At 41.7% G+C, this 26,407-nt stretch overlaps 1 protein-coding gene across 1 annotated transcript in view; it reads left to right on the forward strand.

The window, feature by feature from the left end:
• The first annotated feature begins 16,533 nt into the window (after window positions 1-16,533).
• Window positions 16,534-26,407, forward strand: part of LOC126292219 (histone deacetylase 8-like) — a 93,683-nt gene continuing 83,809 nt past the window's right edge. Inside the window, exons 1-2 of the mRNA XM_049986085.1 lie at window positions 16,534-16,719; window positions 17,342-17,531. Coding sequence (XP_049842042.1) covers window positions 16,630-16,719; window positions 17,342-17,531 — 280 coding nt within the window. The 5' untranslated portion in view covers window positions 16,534-16,629. The remainder of the gene's footprint in view (window positions 16,720-17,341; window positions 17,532-26,407) is intronic.

Genomic DNA, 26,407 nt, shown 5'->3' on the forward strand with positions numbered 1-26,407 from the left:
CGACTTCACATCAGGGCAGCCTATCCTGAGACACAAGACACAGAGGCGTCTCAGGCGTCGCCAAGCCCTGGGATGTACCACACTCGCCACAGCAGTCCTACAGTGGCTCACAGCCTCGTAGCGTTAAAGATGTCAACCGTGCATCGGCCGTTGCTGCCTTAGCTGTCGAGCCAGGAGGATGTCGTCATTGGAAGCAATGGTGTCACGCTTCCGCTCAGCTGCACCACGCTCTGTCATCATTGTGAGACGTCACACACACACACACACACATAAGGGAAGCGGCTGGATATCTCAGCCACACTGCTGTTATTTGTAATGTATCCCGGCGGAGAGCCACAATAATGGAACCTGAAAGCACAAAATAAGTCTACTCACTCCAGTCCTATTTCAACACAAAAAGTGCAGAAGAAAGTTCGATCCCTTGTCCCACTCTGTGTTTAAAGATTGTGTGTAAAGACAATTCAATTTAATAAAAATCTCGGAGAGCTATCCAATTTTAAGGCAAGCACGAGCTGATTACAGGGCTCTAAGTCAAGACAGGACATTTGTGAGCTTCAAATACAAGGAGAAAAACTGTCTGATAGTTCTTCAGCAGCTGATTCTTTGAAAATAAAATTATGGGACGTACTCTGGGAAGAAGATTATGCTCTGGGAAACGTTTGTAATGTTGACGAAACTGGTCTCAATTTTACCAAGAAAAACCCTTGCTTCATATCATAAATTACCAGGACCTGGTTCTAAAATAAGAAAGGATCATATTAGTTCTTTAGCTCGTGCTAATGCTATTAATAGCCATCAGTGGCCTATGCAACTGGCAAAAGTAAGAAAGTGCTTTGTTCCTAACATGTTTATGTCTGCGCCTATTGTTTACACCTCAGAGAAGAGTGCATGGATGGATAAACGACTTTACAGAATAGTTTATGGAAGTTTTCGTACCCTCTGTAGAAGCTTTTCAGTTAAAAGAGGACAAAAGGGAGAAAACATTACTGCTCCTTGACAATGAGTCAGCTCATCTACCCTGTATCATGAAAATGGAAAAGGACGAGTTCATAAAGCTGACGTTTCTTCCACCTAACTTAACCTCCTTATTGCAGTCCATTGAGACTTTCAAGCAGCATTCCAGAAAAGAACTGAAGGGTACAGGGGAAAAACAATAGAGTCCAAAAATTTAAAAATTAGATACTGATACGACTGCTTGCTTCTCAGTCAGCTATTGTGTCTCATTAAATAGTAGAAAGGAAAGCATAATGCTGTCCAAGTTATAGACAATTAAAGAATGCATATTCAATGGAAAAGCAACTGAATCTTCCTGCAACACATTAATAAACAAAACAGTCTTTTAAGCTAAATTCGGTTCATGTGCACTGTGTGGTCTGATTTATGATCTGTTGTAACTGTGTTTGAGGTTATAGCTTCTGATTCATTTGATTATGTGTATGTGTTTCTTTGGTAATATGTTTTCTTACATTATTGCTTCAATTTTTGTTGTGATATTGTTGGGTGACGAATTTCAACTTTCCTAAGTGAACAAAGTGATTGGTTGTTTGATTCCTAAGTTTATACATCTGTTCAAAAATACAAATTGTATTGATGTCATCAATTGTGTCTTACAAACTAAAATGTACAAGGGTTCTTACAATGTTTACAATTGAATTCTTACAATTTTCACAGATCAGTTCTTACAATATTTATAATTATAATATATACTGTCGCTTTATATAGACATTTGTGTCTACTAAACAGGTATCTACAGGTATTCTAAATACTCATTTACCTTGTAACAACTTTTACTTAATAAATATGTTTCTAGCATTTGGGCTAAGGATATGAAGTTCGTTTATACCCTTTCTTTCCTGTGGCAGACTGTTGTACAGTTTTAGGCCATTATGTAGCATACTATTATGTGTTTTGGACTTGTTTTTCTTGTTTAGATATACGTAATGGCTGGATCTAGTTTCATGGTCATGTATTGAGCTGTTTGTAGCATACAGATGTATATTTTTCCTTACGTACATTACAGTCTGGAAGATAAATTCACATGGGACAGTAAGAATTTCTAGTTTTTTTAATAAATCAGTACAATGGGTTCTTTATCTGCTATTTGTTATTATCTGTACAGCTATTTTCTGTACTATGTAGAAGGGGCTTGGGAATCATTATTTTCCCCTAACAAACAGGCTGCCATGCAAGGCAGGGCAATAAAGCAAACCAATACTGTTTGCACACAACCCATCTGTCCATGTAGGGAAGTGTATATGCCAGAGGCTGAAAAAGACGCATTTTTTCTTATATATCCCCTCCTATTGGAGCTAGGAGGTCGTAATGCAGAAAAAGCCAACATGTTCATGGTGAGTGGAGAGCGTAGGAAAAATGCAATTCGTTCTTGCATAGTGTACACAGAAAGATACCCCAATAGACATAAACTATCTTGGCAGTTATTTGGCAACCTGTTTATCAGATTACATGAAAAAGGTAGTGTAACACTTAGACAACATAATCGAAGGAAAAAAGTGATAAAAGAAGAGGGAGAAATTAATATCCTTGCTGCTGTTGCAGATGATCTGCACATTAGCCCCCACACAATGGCATGATGAAGTGACGTGAGTCAGGCAAGTATTCTATGCATTGTCCATCAATATAGGTTCCAACCCCATAGCATCTCTCTCTATCAAGAGCTGCATAAAAACGATTGTGAGGATTGTGTTAACTTCTGTAGATGGGCTTTAAGACTGGGTACTCCAGATGCCTTATGTATCTGGTTTAAATACGAAGCCACATTTACCAATCATGGCCAAGTATACCAACAAAACATACACCGTTAGTCTGTTGACAATCCCTGTTGGATTCGCCAGGTGAAACGTCAGCGTCCATGGAGTGTAAACGTGTGGAGTGGGATAGTGAACTGTCAGGTTATAGGTCCGTTTTTCACAGATGGAACACTGAATGTGTACAAGTATCACAGCCTTCTAACAGACCATCTTTCACAGATGCTAGAAGACGTTCCTCTTCAGACTAGGAAGAACCTGTGCTACCAACACGATAGCTTACACCCCATAGTGCACGAAGTACTACAGCATGTCTTCAAGAATTGTTTCCAAATCATTGGGTTGGCCAGCCCATTCTCCAGATTTGACATATGCGGACTTTTTTCTCTGGGGAAAGTTCAAAGATGCTGTCTATGTGGTCATAACAACTCCACCTGATGATATGCAACGATATATTATTTAGCCTGCTTGGACATCTCTGACGAAATTCTAGCACATCTGCAGCAGTCGTTCCATAGCAGACTGGAAGTGTCTATTGTCAGTGGCTGTTTTGAACACAGCCTCTAATGATCAATTGTATCGTTACTGGTCAAAATTCAGGTAACTAGTGTATGCGTTTGTATTGTTCTTTAGTGTGCACTACCAGAAGTATTGTACAAGTCAGTATAGAAACTTTTCAGAATACTGTATCTCGTAAAGGAATCACACTAGAAACCTGCAGCAAACACCACTGACATTCTAATTTACCCTACTTTCAGTTTGATAATTCAGCAAGTATCATTCCATTTAAAAGGTATATGTTAGCACAAAAAACACTTTCTAAGTATTATTACAATCTATTGATTGGCTAACTACACTCATGCTCATAAATTAAGGATAATGCTGATACATGGTGAACCAATGCTCTGGTGGGCGGTTTGCGGGTTTAAGTCAACTCAGGGTATGACCATGCGATGCATTTGATCTGCGGTCGTCGCACGGTGGTGCTGGCAGCAGTCTACAAGTTGGTGCCTGTCAGAGTACGGTGCAGCGAGTAAGTGTGCAGACGTTTTCAGACGTGCTAATGTTGACTGTGTGTTGAAAATGGCTCAAAGAATACGTACTGATAACATTATGAGGGGTAGAATACTAGGGTGACTGGAGGCTGGTCAAACACAGCAGGTCGTAGCGCAGGCTCTCCATGTGCCACAAAGTGTGATCTCAAGATTATGGCAATGATTCCAGCAGACAGGAAACGTGTCCAGGCGCTACAGTATGGGATGACCACAGCGTACAACACAACAAGAAGACCGATATCCCACTATCACTGCCCACAGACGGTCACGGAGTACTGCAGGTAGCCTTGCTAGGGACCTTACCACAGCCACTGGAACGGTTGTCTCCAGACACACAGTCTACAGACCACTGAACAGACTTGGGTTATTCTCCCAGAGATCTGCGAGGTGCATTCCACTGACCCCTGGTCGCAGGAGAGCCCATAAAGTCTGGTGCCAAGAACACAGTACATTGTCATTGGAACAGTGGTTCCAGGCTATGTTCATGGACGAGTCCAGGTATAGTCTGAACAGTGATTCTCGCCGGGTGAACCAGGAACCAGGAACCAAATACCACCCCTTAATGCCCTTGAAAGGGACCTGTATGGAGGTCTTGGTTTGATGATGAGGGGTAGGATTATTATTGGTGCACATGCACCCCTCTGCATGTGTTTGACAGAGGAACTGTAACATGTCAGGTGTATTGGGACATCATTTTGCACCAGTATGTCCACCTTTTCGGGGGTGCAGTGGGTCCCACCTTCCTCCTGATGGATGATGATGCACGGCCCCACTGAGGTGCCATCGTGGAGGAGTACCTCGAAACAGAAGATACCAGGCGAATGGAGTGGCCTGCCTGTTCTCCAGACCTAAACCCCATCGAGCACGTCTGGGATGCTCTCGGTCGACGTATTGCTGCACATCTTCAAACCCCTAGGACACTTCAGGAGCTCCGACAGGTACTGGTGAAAGAATGGCAGGCTATACCCCAGTAGCTGCTCGACCACCTGATCCAGAGTATGCCAACCCTTTGTGCGGCCTGCGTACATGTGCATGGTGATCATATCTCATATTGATGTCGGGGTACGTGTGAAGGGAACAGTGGCGTTTTGTAGCGTGTGTTTCAGGACGGTTTTCTCAACTTATCACCAATACCGTGGACTTATTGATCTGTGTCGTATGTGTTTCCTATGTGCCTATGCTATTAGCACCAGTTTTGTATAGTGCCACGTTGGGTGGCACCACATTCTGCAATTATCCTTAATTTATGGGCATGAGTGTATATGAGCCCCTAACTACCAACCCATTTTGTGAAAATCACACATCAATAGCAATTTCCTTTTCCGGAATATCTGCGGTGCAAGTTTTAGGTGATCCACCCTGTATATATAATAGATGAAGTAGCACTTCACTGAAGTGTCACGAAATAATAGACTTGGGAATGAAGTGGAAATTTAGAAGTCTGTGTGAGCAAAAAAGGTCAATATACAGGGTGAGTCACCTAAGGTTACCGCTGGATATATTTCGTAAACCACATCAAATACTGACGAACCGATTCCACAGACCGAACGTGAGGAGAGGGGCTAGTGTAATTGTTTACCACAAACCCTACAAAAATGCACGGAAGTATGTTTTTTAACACTAACCTACATTTTTTTAAATGGAACCCCGTTAGTTTTGTTAGCACATCTGAACATATAAACAAATACGTAATCAGTGCCGTTTGTTGCATTGTAAAATGTTGATTACATCCGGAGATATGGTAACCTAAAGTTGGCGCTTGAGTACTACTCCTTCGCTGTTCGATAGTGTGCATCGGAGAGCACTGCAACATACATCGCGTTTCTACAGAATGATCTGCCAACGTTGCTCGAAAATGTCCCACTGGAAACGCGTCGACGTATGTGGTATCAGCATTATGGTGCACCTGCACATTCCGCAATTAACACTAGGCTGACCCTTGACAGGATGTTCGACGGGCGTTTCATAGGACGTGGAGGACGCATAAATTGGCCAGCCCGTTCTCCTGATCTTACACCTCTGTACTTCTTTCTGTGGGGTACGTTAAAGGAGAATGTGCCTTCAACCCCAGAGGATATGAAACAACGTATTGTGGCAGCCTGCGGCGACATTACACCAGATGTACTGCGGCGTGTACGACATTCATTACGCCAGAGATTGCAATTGTGTGCAGCAAATGATGGCCACCACATTGAACATCTATTGGCCTGACATGTCGGGACACACTCTATTCCACTCCGTAATTGAAAACGAAAACCACGTGTGTACGTGTATCTCACCTCTCATGGTAATGTACATGTGCGTCAGTGAAAAAGACTAATAAAAAGATGTTAGCATGTGGACGTAATGTGCTGTTCCAGTCTCTTCTGTACCTAAGGTCCATCACCGTTCCCTTTCGATCCCTACGTAATTTAGTGCTCTCCGATACACACGATCGAACAGCGGAGGAGTGGTACTCAAGCGTCAACTTTAGGTTACAATATCTCCGGATGTAATCAACATTTTACAATGCAACAAGTGGCACTGATTACGTATTTGTTTATATGTTCAGATGTGCTAACAAAACTAACGGGGTTCCATTTTTTTAAAAAAAACGTAGGTTTGTGTTAAAAAAACATACTTCTGTGCATTTTTGTATGGTTTGTAATAAGCAATTACATTAGCCCGTCTCCTCACGTTCGGTCTGTGGAATCGGTTTGTCAGTATATGATGAGGTTTACGAAATACATCCAGCGGTAACGTTAGGTGACTCACCCTGTATAACTGTAGGGCGATATGCAAACAAGGAAGGACTGCTGATGTTAACTGTAATGTGGCCACAAGAAGGAGGTCAATGCTACATACCATAAGATTTGGGTGTCCAGAACGCCAGTATAGCGGAATAATAGCATAGACAGTGGATGAGTCCTTCACTGTGTTGTCCACATGTACTGAAGAAACGACCCATAAGCTGGACCTAAAACGATTGTTCAAAGTTCCATCACTGCAGTATACGTCCACCACTGTTATTGAAAGGTGGAGATAAAACCCTTTCAGCTACAGACGAAGTGTCCATAAAAGCTGACTAGTCAAGAAAAGTTGGCCGAGAGAAGTCAATGTTGCCTCACAATAGTGATGCACAGGAGACTGTTCCCATATAAATATTACTCCTATGCAGTGGCTCGTCCTACTTGTACTCAGTTCGCAGCCAACCAACCTAGGGCCTGTGTCGGTCTATCATCGTTTTGTGGAGACTGTGTGGAAACTCTGATGGAATAGCGATTCCTGCCAAAAAGACTTTTTCCCTGCAAGCCGCAGTGCTGCTGTTTGAGTCAAGACTGATGGGAAGCTGTGGATGACAGTCGCCAGCTTGGGGCTGTCGGAGTCCTAAATAGTGGTGGTAGAGAGCAGTCAAAAATCGTCGTCGTGAGGGGAGGGGGGGAGGGGGGGAGGGAGGGGCGCGCCCTCCGTTCCTGTAGAGGTGCTATGGCACTAATATTCAGTCAGACATAGATAAAATGTGGAATTGCTTTAAATAGTCAAAGATGTAGTATAGTCGCTAAACACAGAAAAGTAGTATATTGTGTCTAATGTATTAGATCTTTTAAGGAAAAAGAAAGATTCTGTACAGAATAAATATGCCAATTAGCGGCAAAGAATTAATTTATATACATGTAATAGGGGCAAGGGATAATATCCCAGATAATTTTTATTTCTAAAACAAAAGACAAAAACTTTCCATTATTATTATTCTGATTTATCTGCAAGAGTTTTGAGAGGAACGTCTTAGGGATAAATTCTAGTGTCCAATTCCTCTCGTTGGCTTTGAGCAATGACGTCATACCGAAGGCAAAGCCGCTACAAATAGGCTATCTATGAAAGCAACTGGTCATACTCGCAAATTAAGGACTGTAGCATACTGTAAAATTACGATCACACTCACGCAGTTATTTACTTAGTCATGAATTATATAAAAACGAACTGAAGATAACTGAAATAATTAAGAACAAAAATTAAAAACAAATTTTCATGTCTGGTAAGAAGTATTCTCGTAATTTATGCGACTACAAAAGTATAGAGGCCGTTTAAATTGCGTTACAGTAGAGCACATAGTGAAGTCATACTGTTATAAAATAGCGTTAATTTTATATTAGTTATTGAATGTAACGGGAGAAGCGCACAAAAGTGGGAGTTTTGGGCGGGGAGAAACTAAAATACATCAGAAAAACGGGAAAATTAAATGAATGACAACAAATACGAAACAGCAGCATAAAATGTGGAGAATCAACACACTAAATACTAAAAGAAAAGCCAGTGCATGACAAATGAATATCTACAAAATATAAAGAATATTGGAATTGATATCTAGAATTAACCTATGTAGGTAAATCCTAGTTAGAAATTCCAGCCGCTCCATGATTCATACGTAAATTATTTTTGCAGTTTTAAGCACTGAAACGTAATACCATTTCTACATTGTGTAATTGCTCTCTAAAACTACTGCAGTGTATAGCAAAAATTGGAATTGGTAACTAGAAGTGACCTTCTATATAAGTCAATTCTAGTTACCAATTCCAATATTAGTAACTTTTTTGGAGTAGTTTGAAGAGCAATTACAAATGCAGAAATCCTATTGGCCTACATTTTAGTGTACACACGTGCTGTAAAAACGATCTAATTAATGAATCATCCAATGGCTGGAAACCATAGCTAGAATTGACCTATACAGGAGGTCAATTCTAGTTACAGATTCCAACTTTTCGATGGTTCATTATTTTCGACATTTTTGCAGTAAGTGGACTACGTTTTTGTAGAATTTCTAGATTTCTTATTGGTCTCAGAACTACCATGAAAAGTTAGTGAATATTGTAGGTACAACTTCCAAATTTTTGCTCTTTTTCGTGGTAATGAAGACAGTAATACTATATGTAGAAATCCTGTAACACTTCAGTACACACACTTGTTGTTAAAACGATCTAAATAACGAACTGTGGAATCGTTGGAATAGATGATTAGGATTAACCTATACAGGCCAGTTCCAGCTACCGATTAAAATATTTGTTAGATCCTATTTTTGTCAATTATCGTTACTTGTGCACTCGTCCCGTTAGATTCAATAATTAGTATCAAAATTTATGACTGATTCATAATGTTACGACTTCACCATGCGCTATGCTGTACTGCATTTAAAGGTTCTCTGTGCTTTTCTTACTCGAATAAATTACGATAATAATTTATTTTGGACACATATGCTTCTCCTTTTCTGTTCTTATTTATTTTCGTTACCTTTAATTCTTGTCGGTATAATTTCTGAATATGACCAGTCGCTTTCACATATTGCCTCTACGTAGCATCTCTGTGTTAGGTATGACGTCATTGCTCAAAGCCGCCGAGTGGAATCGGACACTATAACTGACCGCTTAGCGTAATGTACAAGATGCTGTACAGTTATTTAGTTGATAAACAAAGTCATCAAAAGTATCGGTGTTTTATTTAAAATGACGGTAGGCCGAACCTAATTGCTTCTGTCATAAATAGTTTATAACTGTGCAGCAGTCAGCACAAAGATAATTGACGAAGGATAATGGCCGTTAACAAACATTTCATTAGCGCTCTCGTATTATAATATGTGTCATTTCAGACCAGTAACCTGTGTCTTTGTATCTTTTAAATATTGAAGTCTGATCTTTTCATGCCTGGCTGTAGTGTCGCAGCTATTACGCGACTGCAGATTTTTGCAGTAAGTTTGTTACGTTATGGCAAGCTGTTTTGGAAGCCTGCAGTATAGTAGCGTTCTGTGGCGGCCGGCTTGTGGCCCATTTGTCGCTAAATCGGACCGTGAGAATGCTCACTGTGGCACATACTAAAATCACTTATTCACCTCGCCTAAGAAACTAAATAACTACATTAAAAATCTGTTTCATTCCAATTTTGGTACATGACCTTTTATTATTCAGACGAACTTTGTGTCAAAAATTTGATATCGCTACCTATAATGGTTTTGGAGATATAAAAAATCTATTTAAAAAGTACTTAACTGACACTTAAGAAAGTAAATTCAGATAGTAACAATAAGAGTTTATATTTCTTTTGTTATTTGAAACAGTAATAGCCCTCTTACTGTGCCGATTTATTTTATAAAGATTTTCAAAACTTTCGATAAATTTTCATTCGTAATGGAAATAACTGTTTAAAAGTTAATATTGATATATTGTGTTAGGATGAGAGTAAATGAAAGTGAATGTGAGTGTGTATGAGGGACTTACATCAAATTTCAATTCTACATTGTATTACACCTTATGTAACTAGCAAGTGTTGTAGAGAAAACCGCGCTGGAAACTATTGGCCTTTGTAAAAAATTCTGCGTGGCGTGTTCAGTATGCATTTATAGAACATTTCTGGGGAGCATCTTAGTTTGAAGGATCCACTGAAAAGGACCGAGTGTGAAACTCATTCCATAGCAGGATGTCATCAAAAACTGTGAATCCCCCCAACTGGCGGATGCGTATGTCTATGAGCGTTTGCTTTTGTAATAAGGCAGCCAGAAAGGTAGTAAGAGGATAATCAGTTCTAAAGTATATTTCAAGTATAGTTTTCTCTTAGTTTTAGTTTCGTTTGGTTCGGTGGGACATTTTGATAATACTAGCAGCATGAAATGACGTAGATGCATCTGCAAATGTTGATTGGAGTAAAGCAGTTTGAGAGCGAATATGATCATGAAAGATTAATCTGATTGGCTGTTCGTTGTGATCAACCAATGAGAGTAAAGTATTTCCCGCGCATTGGAATGAGTTATGTGTCCTGAAAGCAACTGTATTCAGTCAGTCGTGGACTAGTTGCCGGACGAGAAGGTTATGTTAGATGTGACTGGAAAAATTATTTGTAAAATGAAGAAAAGACTGTTATATCGCGTCCGGTTTGTATCGCCGTGCAGACAGATGCAGTTACAGACAGTTCTGTGACGTTTGGGAGATTCTGGAGTGTTTGTTGTAGAGAAAACCTCGTTGGAAACATTGGCCATTGTGAAAAATTCGGCGTGGCGTGTTCAGTATGCATTTACAAACATTTCTGGCGAGCATCTTCGTTTGAAGAATCCACTGAAAAGGACCGAGTGCGAAACTCATTTCGTAGCAGAGTATTGACTGTATTAATCTCGTAATATTTCGGGATGGACTTAGCACATTTCTGGCTGTCTTGTGTGTGACATAAGCCGCATGAACTAGAAGTGGATGTGCTATTGACGTAAATGTGAGCTTGTTGACACAATAGCTAAAGACAATAAAAAACATTAGTTTCGATAAGCGAACATTTTCAATGAAGGAAGTATCCCCTTATTACTAGAGATTTGTAGGTTTATTATATTACCTGAGTTACGCGCACTATGCAATCGTAAATATGAACGATGGTTTTCTTCAACACTGCGTTTAACATCGACTGCATAGTACCCACGAATGCAGAGATACGGGCGATGAACGAATGCTATCCTGAGGTAGGTGGACATTAATTTTCCAGCTTGCATCACTCAGTGCTAGCGAACAAAAGCCAAGAGCAAACCCGCCCCCGGCACGGCGACCGTAAGTTACAAAATAACATATTAATTGTTTTAATTACGAGACCCATTATTTCCTCGAGGCTACGCAAAAATCACTAAGAAGAAAGTCACCATAAAAGTCAAGCAAAGTTACTATGATATTGGAAAGAAACTCTGTTTGTGAAACCGCAACTCAAACCTTTAATACGAATATTTATTTCATTTCACGAATAAGCCAACTCATGCGAATACCTAAGTGTATCAGTTTGCGGGGTCTACAGAATGAAGCAATCGCATAGACGTAGTCTAAAGTAAAGCACATGGCAGGGCTCCGATCATTGGTAGGTTACTGGGAAAATCCAGTCAGGATACAACTAAGACTGTTTGCAGAACACAAGTGTGCCCCATCTTAGAACATTTATGAAGTGTATCGCCTCCACTTCAAACAGGACTAACAGAGGATATTGAACACATTCGAAAAAGGAGAGCACTGTTGACACTGATTTGTTTAACACGAGCGGGATCCCTACGGAAGTGCTGAAAACCTGATTAGGCAGATGCTTAAAGATGAACTCCAACTATCCAATGATAGCATACTTACAAAGTATACGCGAATGGAATCTGTAGGTAATCCACTACTCGGTGCAATGATGAATACCCCATGCCATAAACATCACAGTGTTTTGCAGAGTATCAATGCAGAATGTTGTTGTTGTGGTCTTCAGCCCTGAGGCTGGTTTGATGCAGCTTTCCATGCTACTCTATCCTGTGCAAGCTTCTTCATCTCACAGTACATACTGCAACCTACATCCTTCTGAATCTGCTTAGTGCACTCATCACTTGGTCTCCCTCTACGATTTTTACCCTCCACGCTGCCCTCCAATACTAAATTGGTGATCCCTTGATGCCTCAGAACATGTCCTACCAACCGATCCCTTCTTCTAGTCAAGTTGTGCTACAAACTCCTCTTCTCCTAATTACTGTATATCCAATACCTCCTCATTAGTTATGTGATCTACCCATCTGATATTCAGTATTCTTCTGTAGCACCACATTTCAAAAGCTTCTATTCTCTTCTCATCTAAACTATTTATCGTCCATGTTTCACTTCCATACATGGCTACACTCCATACAAATACTTTCAGAAAAGACTTCCTGACACTTAAATCTATACTCGATGTTAACAAATTTCTCTTCTTCAGAAACACTTTCCTTGCCATTGCAGGTCTTCGTTTTATATCATTTCTACTTCAACCATCATCAGTTATTTTGCTCCCCAAATAGCAAAACTCCTTTACTACTTTAAGTGTCTCATTTCCTAATCTAATTCCCTCAGCATCACCCGATTTAATTCGACTACATTCCGTTATCCTCGTTTTACTTTTGTAGATGTTCATATTACATCCTCCTTACAAGACACTGTCCATTTCGTTCAACTGCTCTTCCAGTTTCTTTGCTGTCTCTAACATAATTACAATGTCATCGGCGAACCTCAAAGTTTTTATTTCTTCTCCATGGACTTCAATACCTACCCTGAATTTTTCTTTTGTTTCCTTTACTGCTGGCTCAATATACAGATTGAATAACATCGGGGAGAGGCTACAACCTTGTCTCACTCCCTTCCCAACCACTGTTTCCCTTTGATGACCCTCGACTCTTATAACTGCCATCTGGTTTCTGTACAAATTGTAAATAGCTTTTCGCTCCCTGTATTTTACCCCTGCCACCTTCAGAATTTGAAAGAGAGTATTCTAGTCAACATTGTCAAAAGCTTTCTCTAAGTCTACAAATGCTAGAAACGTAGGTTTGCCCTTCCTTAATCTAGCTTCTAAGATAAGTTGTAGGGTCAGTATTGCCTCACGTTTTTCAACATTGCTACGGAATCCAAACTGATCTTCCCCGAGGTAGGCTTCTACTAGTTTTTCCATTCATCTGTAAAGAATTCGTGTTAGTATTTTGCAGCTGTGACTTATTAAACTGATAGTTCGGTAATTTTCACAACTGTCAACACCTGCTTTCTTTGGGATTGGAATTATTATACTCTTCTTGAAATCTGAGAGTATTTCGCCTGTCTCATACATATTGCTCACCAGATGGTAGAGTTTTGTCAGGACTGGCTCTCCCAAGGCCGTCAGTAGTTCCAATAGAATGTTGTCTACTCCGGGAGCCTTGTTTCGACTCAGGTCTTTCAGTGCTCTGTCAAACTCTTCACGCAGTATCGTATCTCCCATTTCGTCTTCATCTACATCCTCTTCCATTTCCATAATATTGTCCTTAAGTACATCGCCCTTGTATAGACCCTCTATATACTCCTTCCACCTTTCTGCTTTCCCTTCTTTGGTTAGAACTGGGATTCCATCTGAGCTCTTTATGTTCATACAAGTGGTCCACTTTTCTCCAAAGGTCTCTTTAATTTTCCTGTAGGCAGTATCTATCTTACCCCTAGTGAGATAAGCCTTTACATCCTTACATTAGTCCTCTAGCCATCCCTGCTTAGCCATTTTGCACTTCCTGTCGATGTCATTTTTGAGACGTTTGTATTCCTTTTTGCCTGCTTCATTTACTGCATTTTTATATTTTCTCCTTTAATCAATTAAATTCAATATTTCTTCTGTTACCCCTCGTCTTTTTACCTACTTGATCCTCTGCTGCCTTCACTACTTCATCCCTCAAACCTACCCATTCTTCTTCTATTGTATTCCTTTCCCCCATTCCTGTCAATTGCTCCCTTATGCTCTCCTTGAAACTCTGTACAACCTCTGGTTCTTTTAGTTTATCCAGGTCCCATCTCCATAAATTCCCACCTTTTTTCATTTTCTTCATTTTTAATCTACAGGTCATAACCAATAGATTGTGGTCAGAATCCACATCTGCTCCTGGAAATGTCTTACAATTTAAAACCTGGTTCCTAAATCTCTGTCTTACCATTATATAATCTATCTGAAACCTGTCAGTATCTCCAGGATTCTTCCATGTATACAGCCTTCTTTTATGATTCTTGAACCAAGTGTTAGCTATGATTAAGTTGTGCTCTGTGCGAAATTCTACCAGGCGGCTTCCGCTTTCATTTCTTTGTCCCAGTCCATATTCACTTACTACGTTTTCTTCTCTCCCTTTTCCTACTACCGAATTCCACTCACCCATGACTATAAATTTTTGTCACCCTTCACTATCTGAATAATTTCTTTTATTTGATCAAAAATTTCTTCAACTTCTTCGTCATCTGTAGAGCTAGTTGGCATATAAACTTATACTACCTTAGTAGGTGTGAGTTCATATCTATCTTGGGCAAAATAATGCGTTCACTATGCTGTTTGTAGTAGCTTACCCACATTCCTATTTTCCTATTCATTATTAAACCTACTCCTGCATTACCCCTATTTGATTTTGTGTTTATAACCCTGTAGTCACCTGACCAGAAGTCTTGTTCCTCCTGCCACCGGACTTCACTAATTCCCACTATATCTAACTTTCACCTATCCATTTCCCTTTTTAAATTTTCTAACCTACCTGCCCGATTAAGGGATCTGACATTCCACGCTCCGATCCGTAGAACGCCAGTTTTCTTTCTCCTGATAACGACATCCTCTTGAGTAGTCCCCGCCCGGAGATCCAAATGGGGGACTATTTTACCTCCGGAATATTTTACCCAAGAGGACGCCATGATCATTTAATCATACAGTAAAGCTGCATGCCCTCGGGAAAAATTACGGCCATAGTTTCCCCTTGCTTTCAGCCGTTCGCAGTACGAGCACAGAAAGACCATTTTGGTTATTGTTACAAGGCCAGATCAGTCAATCATCTAGACTGTTGCCCCTGCAACTACTGAAAAGGTTGCTGCCCCTCTTCAGGAACCACACGTTTGTCTGGCCTCTCAACAGATACCTATTCGTTGTGGTTGCACCTACGGTACGGCTATCTGTATCGCTGAGGCACGCAAGCCTCCCCACCAAAGGCAAGGTCCATGGTTCATGGGGGGAGGGAATGCAGAATACGAGGCCAATTTTCTGTAAATAGAGACTCCTCACAAGAGTAAACTGATCAGGAGATAACGTTCAATTACACTGCGGATCCTCACAAAAGGAAGCCAAAATTCTCAAAAATAGAGTAAAAATAAAGCCTTTAGTTTTAACCAGGGTCGTGAGGTTTATATTCTGCTTCGAAACTTTGTATTTACATTGTAAATGTGTATAGTTTTTTTATTTCTGTTTACGAGTAGTCGGGTAATGTTTTCACATTCTTTGAGCTTCTTTGACTTGAGAATTCACACTTAACGACAGTAACTCAGATTATTTTACTACGTGCTCCACTGGTTTTCTACCAGTAAAACCAAATTCTTCAAAGAATTAAACTCCCATATATAAGGCAGTATCAAACATTCGATTACTTTAGAATTGTGATAAACTCTTACATATCTGATTTTAATCGTGTAAGCGAGAGGAAGTTTAGAAAATACGATACGATATTGCAGTGCCTGTGTTTTCTGATTACGTTGCGAAGTTCCTTTGGACATGCATGTATGTCGCAAGAAACAGGCACTGCGGCGACTAAAGCCGTTATGGAATACATTAACAATAAAAAGGACAATCATCAGCTGTAGAATGGAATGACGACGCATGGTTGGCGACATTGTGAAGTTCGGGTCTGGCTCTGGGTCGTGCTAGCATAGCCAAATTGAAAGGCAACTGCTCGCGATAAGCGGGAAATCTGGGTTCGTGTCCCCACCCGGCACAAATTTTCATTCTCTTCATTCCGTTTATAGCTGGCGGTGTTCCTTATTCGCAATTGCGAATGCTGTTAATGTGATTTTAGGAAAGGTTTGAAACTACGCTTGAAGTTTGACGTAAATCGCTGAAGTGCTCCTATTACGAAACATTGTGTGGATATAGTCTCAGTAGCTTGCGCTCAATTTTAAGCGAAACCTAGTTACTCAATCCTCTCAATGTTTATAATGTCATATCTCCTGAATTATGTATCGTACAATTATATAAGTTAGGAAGAAGAGTTCAGTGGTGTGTGTATATACTGTCTGCAAAATGTTCTGCGAATAAACTTTTAAAACAGATTATACCTCTAAATGAGCAGGTTGCGTGTGACAACATTTTTAATTTTCGAATTCGATCAATAATTATTCGAAATTTTGATTTTTTTTTCCGTCCCTGGAACTAAGTTATCGATAGCTCACGTTCGATATTTTCTGTCGATAGATTCTGTTATCGATAGCTGACAATAGCACAAGTAAACATTCCGCGAATTTGAAATGTTAGTTTATGCTGCAGTTTAATATAAACGGGGGAAAATGAGCTCCAATTGCACAAAGAAAGTTGTATATATTGACAGTAAGCAACTGAGAAAGGAATGTGATAGAATTCCCCAAGTCAACGGAAGGGTGAGTTTTTTTTCCTAGTTCAAAGGTAGATGTTACAAAGTGATTGGCGCTAACAGTTATACTTGCGTTTTTACTAACAGAAGCATTATATTTTTCCAACGTGCTTATCTACACGCATTTAAGACTTTTCACATAAACTACTGCCCCGTATTTGTTCCTTCTTTCGTATTTGTAGAGCTGCAGTTCCTTTATTTATTGCAGTGTCTGTTTGCAAACTGAGTGTATTGCAGTGAGGAGCTCATTTGCAACTATGCCATTAGCGATATAGGTAGCCAGGTAACTGCGGAAAAGTATAGATGATGAGGTACAACTGCGCATTATATCCAGTACCCTTTGTGTTTTTCTCACAATCAGTCAATCTGTAATCATAATTCAGAAATCTGTTAAGCTGGTCAACTCAACTTGTTTTTCTCACGTCAAAGAATGGGCAAATAATTCATAACTCTCCTCTTATTCTGGCTGCTGGTTTTACTGTTGAGAATATTCAAACATATTTGTAAGTACAGATTAGTTATTTGTCAGAGAGAATTATCATAAGTTATGAAGTGTGTTTATTTTTTCTTTATTTCATCATATTTTGGCATGCAAGGAACAGTACTAATAGAAACGAAATCTTTTCTAGGCAACATTAGTCCATGAACTGATTGTAGCCTGTGGTTTGTTAAATCATCTCACCCCAGTTCCAAGCCGGCTGGCAACAGAAGAAGAGATAAGTTCATTTCACTCTAGGTTGTATATTGATTTCTTACAACAAGTTAATGAGAGTGATGACCTGGAGGCCCATGAAGATGAACAGGAAGAATTTGGTCTAGGCAAGTTATATTACGACACACAATTGCTATTCTGTATTGTGATATGTACTAGATACAGTTTAAAAATAAATTGGATGTGAGTTTGTGGTTGATTACACTTACCTTTTCAGGATTTTTTTATTACTCACTTGCATTAAATTATTTTCCATTAGATACCGCATGTAAAAAAAAAAAAAAAAAACCTTAACACAAGTAAACTAATTTCATTTTTTAAGTGTTAGCCTATTGTGCATCATTATTTTGCTGTAACTGTTGGAGGTGATATCAACATCATATTCTGTAATTCCTGCTTGTCTCTTGCTATTCCCCATTCTTTCACTCATTCCTGTTATTTTCGGCTTTGAGAAGAGCAAGCTAAACATCATAAAGGTCCTCCAGCTGTATTTAACAGTGGTTGATATGGCAGCCTGAAGATACACGTAGGTTAACATACAATAGCTGAGCTTGCCACTCTAGAGATGAATCTCTTTATGTAGGATAGATATGGCCCACACAAGGGCCAGTTCAAAAACATTTTTCCACACAAGTGACTTATCATTTGCCTCCCTCAACTGTCTCCTCCTCCCACCCCCTTTCACCTTTCTCTGTGGGCACTTTCACTCATATTAGTTTTTGCTGCTAATTGTGATACACAGTGTATGCAGACATTCCATATGGGTGCCCCTGATGCTCCTGCGTACTCAGTACCCCAAGTGGCCTCTACTAATTGTGATATGTCCTTTACAGAAATGTTACAGTTGTTGCACCAGTTTCAGCGTCACACCCCAAGTGGCGGCTTCTGTCTCTTAGGCCTTAAGCTGACTCTGACTGACATTGTGTACTGTGAACTGTTGATTAGACTGAAATGACTCAGTTTCCTGTATGGAAACCATTGAGAGCATAACGGTGTGTGTGGCTCTGTTATTCATGCTGTCATAAGGACACTGGCATTGTGGTGTATAATTAAATAGAAAGTACCTGAGGTTCCTTGTAATTTCCCAAACCTTGTTGTTCTCCTGAAACGTAATTAGAAGAGGCTTTACCTTTGATTCAGCACTTGTGTGATAGCTTTATCTTATCCTGTTATACCAAGCACCCTCATTTTGTTTGCTGACTTGTAGGCTTTTGTCTCGTGTGTAAAATACTGTTAACAGTTTCTGTTGCATCCACTTTGAAACGCTAAGTGACTGTGAAATGTGACAAGATACTGGAGCATAAACTGAAGGCGATTATGTTTGCCCAGCCTCAGCTTGAAGAGTGCAGATACGTCTATCTTGTAGTTCAACTTGGTCATGTTGAGTGCCCACAGCCGACATTAATGTTGATTCCGGTACCGAGCGCCACAGGTTTCGAATCCGCACCAGATGGCACGGTCTCTGCAGCAATCGTGCCATAAGCCGTGGCTCTGCGCACTCCTGGCCCGAGTTGCCACTGTGGAGCATGTGGTCCCAGTGGTCAATAGTGACATATCCTGTCATGTATTTAGGTAGCTGCCTCTCACTCAGCGAGGTAGTCTGGTAGTCACATTGAGTCGGTTGATATCTCGCTTACGGACATCATGTTTACGTTGTGTGTGCTTACTACCCGTTTACGAGTGGACGTTGTTTTGAATTCGTGCGGTTATCTCTTGTGACCCCATTGCTTAATACTGTGTTGTTGATCTTGGTGTCTTGCTCTGTTGTCTGTCGTCATGCTTGTCCTTCCATTCCCATTCGTCCGTCTCGTTTGTTTGCGGCCCCTCCCATTCGGTCCTGCCACATTTTCATTTGCGGCAACCCTGCAACAGTTCCTGTCGCAGTAACAACATTGATAATAAAAGAAAATCACCTTGGCTGTATTTTTTACACATTTATTGTGTTAGGGTCTGATTTATTTCTTTGAACATCTTCAGCTTTCCAAGTTGCACTGAAGTAGAGATGCAGATGGTCTGCTCGTCATATGTAATGTTAAAAACCACATCCAAGAACACTGATTGCAAAGGCTTTTAGATTTTGTCTTTAACATTACATATGACAGCAAGACCGTCTATGCATTGATTTCAGCAAACTAAGCAGCCTGATAATCTTCAAAGAAATGAAGTCGATCGTAACACAATAAATGTGGAAGAAAAACAAGAATATACAGCTGAAGTAATTTTCATTAATACTTATCGTTTATTGGAGTTGTAAGTACTCGAGCAATGTCTGGTGGGATGTACTTGGTTGTAGGATACCACCTGTCTGCTTCGACCCATTAATGTGCCACGGTGTACTGTGATGTCATCAAGCTGCGGTGTTTTTATTGTGGAGTGGATGTGAAATGTTGTTGTAGAGGGTGTGCTGGGTGAACAGGTGGCATGCTGCAGCAGTTTAATTACATGGTGGTGATGTGTTTGTGAGGTATGTCATCATGTCATTTAGTATGTAACATTTGTCATGATGTGTATATGAAATTACATGGTGGCACAAATGGAATATATTTTGCAGAATATTGTCATGTGATACAGAATATCTCACAAAATTGAAACTGTACTCTTAGGTGCCTGTGTAGCGCCTGAGTAAGTGGAGCAGTGTTTTTAATTAAATTGTGGTAGAATGTTTGTTGATCAGTGTTTATTAGTATATCCTGTTGCCATGCAACTCTATTAGTAATAAACATTTATCCACCTACCTCCCCCATGATTTAATTAAGAATAGATTCATCTACCTGCTCCCATGATTTCATAAAAACCCTGATCCACTTACAATGTGTATCAAAATTTATGTTCTTGTGGGTTCTGCTATCTTGTCCTATCTGAGTCACTCTTTTTCAGGTTTACTTCCCATTATTCACCAAGCGTACAATTACATACTGCAACATGTACAAGACAAGCCACTGACACCATAAGTGCACTTTCACTCATAGGTTGAGCTATATAGGTGAGCTGAAGATTAGGATACAAGATTTTGTAATTGTGGAGTGAGGATGGTGTTGTTGATATCCTGGTCTAGGGTTGAGCTATATAGGTTAACTGGAAATGGGGATAGTGTGATCTTATGGTTTTGTCTGCTTTTATTTTATGACAGTTTGAAGTTCTTTTTTCCGTGCTTGTTTGCCTAGTTTCACTGGGTTTAGTCAATGCATTGGTTCGCGTGGTATTTGTATTTTTGGTCACCATGTTTGACATGCTGTAGATGCGAGTAGAATTCACCATCAGCTGTACCCAATGAAGCTGAGTTATGAATATGGTGTCCTTGATCAAGTGATAAAGGGATTGGAAAAGCTTGGTGTTCTTACGGATCGCTAGAAGAGTAGAGGATCAATAATTTGTGCAATAGCAAAAGAAGCGGAGTATATATTTGCAAATGCAGACTACAGAAAATGCAGCGATGTTTTTGGCATTGATTGAGTTTGAGAAGAAGCAAGACAATGGAAAATATTTATTCTGTCTCTACTGAATAACCTTATGAGAGTTTAGCACATGTCTCTTCAGTGTGCATATTATGTGAACTATTATCAGGTGTTTAAACTAGATGGTACTATGTGCTCCAGTATTCAGACTTTCATTTCACTAGCTCATGAATGGCCTAGTAGATAGTTAATATTCCAGCTGGTAGGTGTGGGCCAGGTGCAAGTTCATCTGCACATCGCTGGGCTCAGTCCCCACCCTCTGCTCATACTCCACCACCCTTGCCATATTCATCTCTCATTTGTTCCCGTGCTGCCTTCCTTCAGCCTGTTCCTACCCATTCAAACCAGTTCCAGGGTGCGCCTCCTCGTCCAGCGACAGCATACTTCCAGTCAACTACGTCAGCATCTGGCACTGATGGTCCCCTGGTTTTTGGCATGGTGATATTTGTTGGCCAATTAGACAGGTGATATCTCAGTCTCCAGTAATACCGCCTGGAGTCTGAAATGATGCACAGTTCTATTTGATGCCCAAGTGAAGAGAGACATTTTTGGAAATGGTCGGATAATTATTGGTGTTAAGTGCTGGTTGAAAATGGCTGAAGTGTAATTGTCCTGTGTTGATTCCAATTAAAAGTGTGATTTCAAATCTGCTTATTTGGCAGTCTGAAATGGGTCATATACTGATAATGAAGATGAGTGCATTAACATTATGTTTACTTCTTCTGAATGTTAAGTTAGTGAACTGAAAATAACCTGCAAAGTGTAAAAGGGTTGTGATTCTGCAGACCTGTTGCACAGACCTTAAATATTGGTTTTATACAAATGCTGAATTGCCACTGAGTTTATCTGTGTGGAATTAGGTAAACGCCATAAGGCGATTTTCAGTGCAGAGAACATTAATCTAAGCTAATTGCAAAGTAGCTTGTAGTTGGAACATTTGCACTTTTGTTGTTTGGTAATTAGGTATTGTGAGAGTGATGTGATGGAAATAATGCCATTCCCACTTAGGAGACATGAACAAGTATCTTTGAAGTCAGTCAGTGGTGGACTAATGTGTGTGAAGTTGTTTTTTAATGTTATTTTCTGCTGAATGTTGAAAGAATTGGGTACTTTGTAATCATGTGATTTGATGCCAGAACTGCTATCTTTACTCTTTTTACCTCTGGTCTTCAACAGTCACAGTGCCTGAGTCTCCTGGAGGATCAATTTCTACCTCTTACCAATTTTATGTTGGAGTACACAGTAAAAAACAGAAACACATGCTTCTTGCTCCCCACCACATCTGATGCAATTTTCATTGTTGTTGCATTCACCAATCCACAGTAATACCAATCTGTGCATTATTTATAAAATGTCTCTCTTATGTTTCTTGCATTGTGTCCATTATGCATTGAGACCTTTAGCCAGCTTTCTCGTTGTTGCATTGCAGTCCCGCTCGTTCTCCATCTCTTGGGCGAGGATACATTCCTGGGTGCAATTTCCACCATGCACTGTGCAGTGTTGCTTTTTGCAGAGACTACAAAGACCATGGACTTCCTTGCACCTAATATCCAGCATGGTAGCCAGTCCGTTGTGGTGGGGCCACCATGTACGCTGTTGGTTGTAGACCCCTGACAACACAGGGATCGCTCTGCTGATGCCTGCACCATTAACTCCCCATGTATGCCAAGGAGTAGATGCCTATCTCCCTGGGGCATTGGTACTCCCGGCACTGGCCATCCTGCTAGGTGGCCCTTGCTGAGGCTGGGTGGTGTCTTTGGGGAGGGCCCTTGGTTGGAGTGGGTGGCATCAGGACGGATGACCCGCAGTGAAGTGTGGTACATCATCTCTTGCTGGTGGCCTGCTGCCAGCAGTCTTTAAGCGTTCTCAGAAATACGATCCCAATTCGTTCCCCTCCCTGGGAGGAGCGTAAGGATCAGAATGGCAGAGACACTTGTTCACCCCAGTTCCTAGTTTGTACAAGAGCTGATGGGGATTCTTCATAGAGTGTTTGGAGGACAAGTTTGAGGAGGTGGAGGGCTTGTCCTAAATGCGCTCTGGGTCAGTATTGATAAAAACGGCATCCTCTGCCCAGCCACGAAGGTTATTTGCTTGTGACAAGTTGGGGGGTGTTTTAGTTACCATCATACTCCATAAGAGTTTAAATATGGTCCAGGGTATTATTTTCCACAGGGACCTTCTTTTGCAGTCTGATGATGATGAGCTGCGCTCCAATTTAGAGCGGTGAGGTGTTCATTTCATCCGGTACGTCCATCAGGGTCCGAAGGATAATGAGATTGCTGCCAGTGCCTTCATCTTGGCCTTCAGGGTGATACATTACCAGAGAAGGTCAAGGTGATGGTCTACCGATGTGATGTCAAGCCCTATATCCCTCCCCTGATGCGGTGCTTTAAGTGCTGGAAGTTCGGCTATATGTCTTCCCGCTGTACTTCCAGCATCACGTGTCGAGATTGTGGACGCCCATCACATCCCAATATTCCATGTGCCCCACCTCCCACCTGTGTCAGCTGCAGAGAGCGACATTCACATTGCTTGCCAGACTGCAGGATCTTACAGAAAGAGCGGAAAATCATGGAATATAAGACCCTGGACTGACTGACCTATACTGAGGCTAAGAGAAAATATGAATGACTCCATCCTGTGCGAATTATTCCTCATATGCCATCACTACGACAACCATGATAGCCCCATCATTTCAGTGAATTCTGGTCGGTTCACTGAGCCATACAACTCCACACGCCCCCTTTCCCATAGGGGGCGCTACCCACCCTGTTCCTCCTGTGCCACCTACTTCAGGAGCAACACCCCCCCCCCCCCCACCCCCCCATTCATCAGGGATGTCTGTCCCCACTTCTAAGCCAGAGAAGTGTCCAACTTCTTCGGCTCCTCTTGCTCGCAAGGGGTCCTTTGGGTCCCTCCCTTCCCAGGTTTCCACAAGTGGGAAGGATGATGCCCATTAGTGGCATAAGTGCCCACAAGCAGCCAGTTGTAGGGCTTCGCGATCATCCTTCGTCCCGGAGACTGAGTCGGTGAAGCCCTCCCAGCCAGTAATACCCAAGGAGCAGCGAGAAAAGTCCAGGAAGAAGAACTCTTAAGATGAAGGAATGTGCGGTGGCACTCGCCCCACCGCAACCTACAAGCTCTGGGATTCTGGCATCCGCTGAGGACCTAGATCTCGCCGGACTCTCAGACACAATGGATGTCACTCGCACAGGTACTCAGTCGGTGACAGCAGGTCACCCAGCGGTGTAATCAGCCTCCTTGGTCCCTTCATGCCTTTCTTGGCCATGGACAATGTCATCCTCCAGTGGAACTGCAGTGGTTTTTTCCACCATCCTGCTGAGCTCCGACAACTTCTCAGCCTTCACCCTTTCCTCTGATTTGCTCTTCAGGAAACTTGATTTCCGGCGATGTGAACCCCCGTCCTCCATGGCTATCGGGGTTATTATAGGAACTGGGCAGCATATGAGAAGGTATCTGGTGGCATCTGCATCTACGTTCTTCACTCCGTTTACAGCAAATCCGTCCTTGTATAAACACCTTTAGACGCTGTTGCTGTTCGGGTGTGGATGCCTCAGGCTGTTACAGTCTGCAGTCTCTATCTTCCACCGGATGGTGATGTCCCGCGGCATGACCTGGCTGCGCTGATAGCCCAATTGCTGCCATCTTTTCTGTTGCTGGGTGACTTCAACACCCATAACCCTCTGTTGGGTGGATCAGTGGCAACAGGCCAAGGCAGCATTGTTGAGCAGGTATTGGCACAGCTAGACCTTTCTCTTTTAAATAATGGTGCCTTCACACATTTCAGTGTGGCGCATGACATCTACTCAGTCATCGACTTTTCGATCTGCAGCCCTAGCTAGCCTGTTACCATCTGTCCAATGGAGTGTGCATGACGACTTGTCGTAGTGACCACTTTCCGATCTTTCTGTCACTGCCACAGCGTCACTCTTCTGGGCTCCCCTGCAGATGGACTATGAATAAGGCTGACTGGGAGTTGTTAATCTCCATTGCCACTATTGAGCCTCTTCCCAATGACGACATTGGTGTGATGGTTACTCGGTCACCACCAGCATCGTTACTGCCGCAGAATCTGTCATTCCCTGTTCTTCTGGGTCCCCTTGGCAGAGAACTGTGCCTTGGTGGTCGCCCAAGATTGCCGAGGTGATTAAAGATCACAGGCAGGCACTATAATGTCACAAGTGACATCCCTCATTGGAACACCTCATCGCCTTTAAACAGCTCTGTGCTCAAGCCTGCCGTCTCATTCACCAATGCAGGCAGGAATGCTGGGAAAGATATGTCTCCACCATTGGCCTCTGTACCTCTCCATCACAGGTTTGGACCAAGATTAGGTGACCCCTATGGCTATCAGACCCTCGTCAGCGTACATGTGCTTTCACTGAATGGAACAGTCTGTACTGACTCGGACACAATTGCAAACCGCTTAGCGGAGCATTTTGCTCAGAGTTCCGCGTCTACAAATTACCCACTGGCCTTCCGCTCACTGAAAGAGCAGTTGGAACATCGGAGCTTTTCATTCCAGATGCCCCACCCTGAATCATACAATACTCTTTTCAGTGAGTGGGAATTCCAAAGTGCCCTAGCCACTTGCCCTGATACGGCTCCCGGGGAGATCGCATCCACTGTCAGATGCTGATACACCTCTCGGTGGACTGCCAATGATGCCTCCTAGACCTTTTCAACCATATCTGGGTTGAGGGCGAGTTCCCATCCCAATGGCGAAAAAGCGTCGTAATCCCTGTGTTGAAACCTGGCAAGAACCCACTGGAGGTGGATAGTTACCGCCCCATTAGCCTTACCAATGTTGTTTGCAAGTTGCTCGAATGCATGATGAGCCAGAGGTTGAGTTGGCTACTTGAGTCTCAGGGCCTTATGGCTCCATCCCAGGGTGTGTTCTGTAAGGGCCGCCGTGCCGCGGATAATCTGGTGTGTCTGGAGTCTGCCATCCGTATGGCCTTTGCCCACTATCAGCATCTGGTTGCCGTCTTTTTTTAATATGCGGCAGGCATACGATAAGACATGGCGACATCACCTCCTCTCTACGCTTCATTGGGGTCAGCTCCCAATTTTCATACAAAATTTTCTGTCGCTTCGTTCCTTCTGCGTTCAAGTTACGGCCTTCCATAGTTCCTCCCAAGTTCAGGAGAATTGGGTACCGCAAGGATCTGTCTTAAGTGTCTATCTCTTTTTGATTGCAATTAATGGGCTCGCTGCAGCAGTGGGAATGTCTGTCTAATCTTCCTTGTATGCTGACGACTTCTGCCTATACTACGAGGGTCGGTTAAAAAGTAATGCCTCCCATTTTTTTTCTACTTAAAAAAATTAAGTGAAAAATTTGAATTTGGCGCCATTCCTCAAACCTTCTTCTGCAATCCACTGCAGTAGTAACTTTCTGTGTCAACAGGTGGCAGCACAGCAGAAGTTTGTAAGATGGCCGACATCGATGTTCGTTTGAGACAGCGTTGTGTGATTGAATTCTTGAATGCAGAAGGTGAAACGCCCAT

The sequence above is a fragment of the Schistocerca gregaria genome, chromosome 9 (genome assembly GCF_023897955.1).
Source record: "Schistocerca gregaria isolate iqSchGreg1 chromosome 9, iqSchGreg1.2, whole genome shotgun sequence".
Taxonomy (NCBI): domain Eukaryota; kingdom Metazoa; phylum Arthropoda; class Insecta; order Orthoptera; family Acrididae; genus Schistocerca; species Schistocerca gregaria.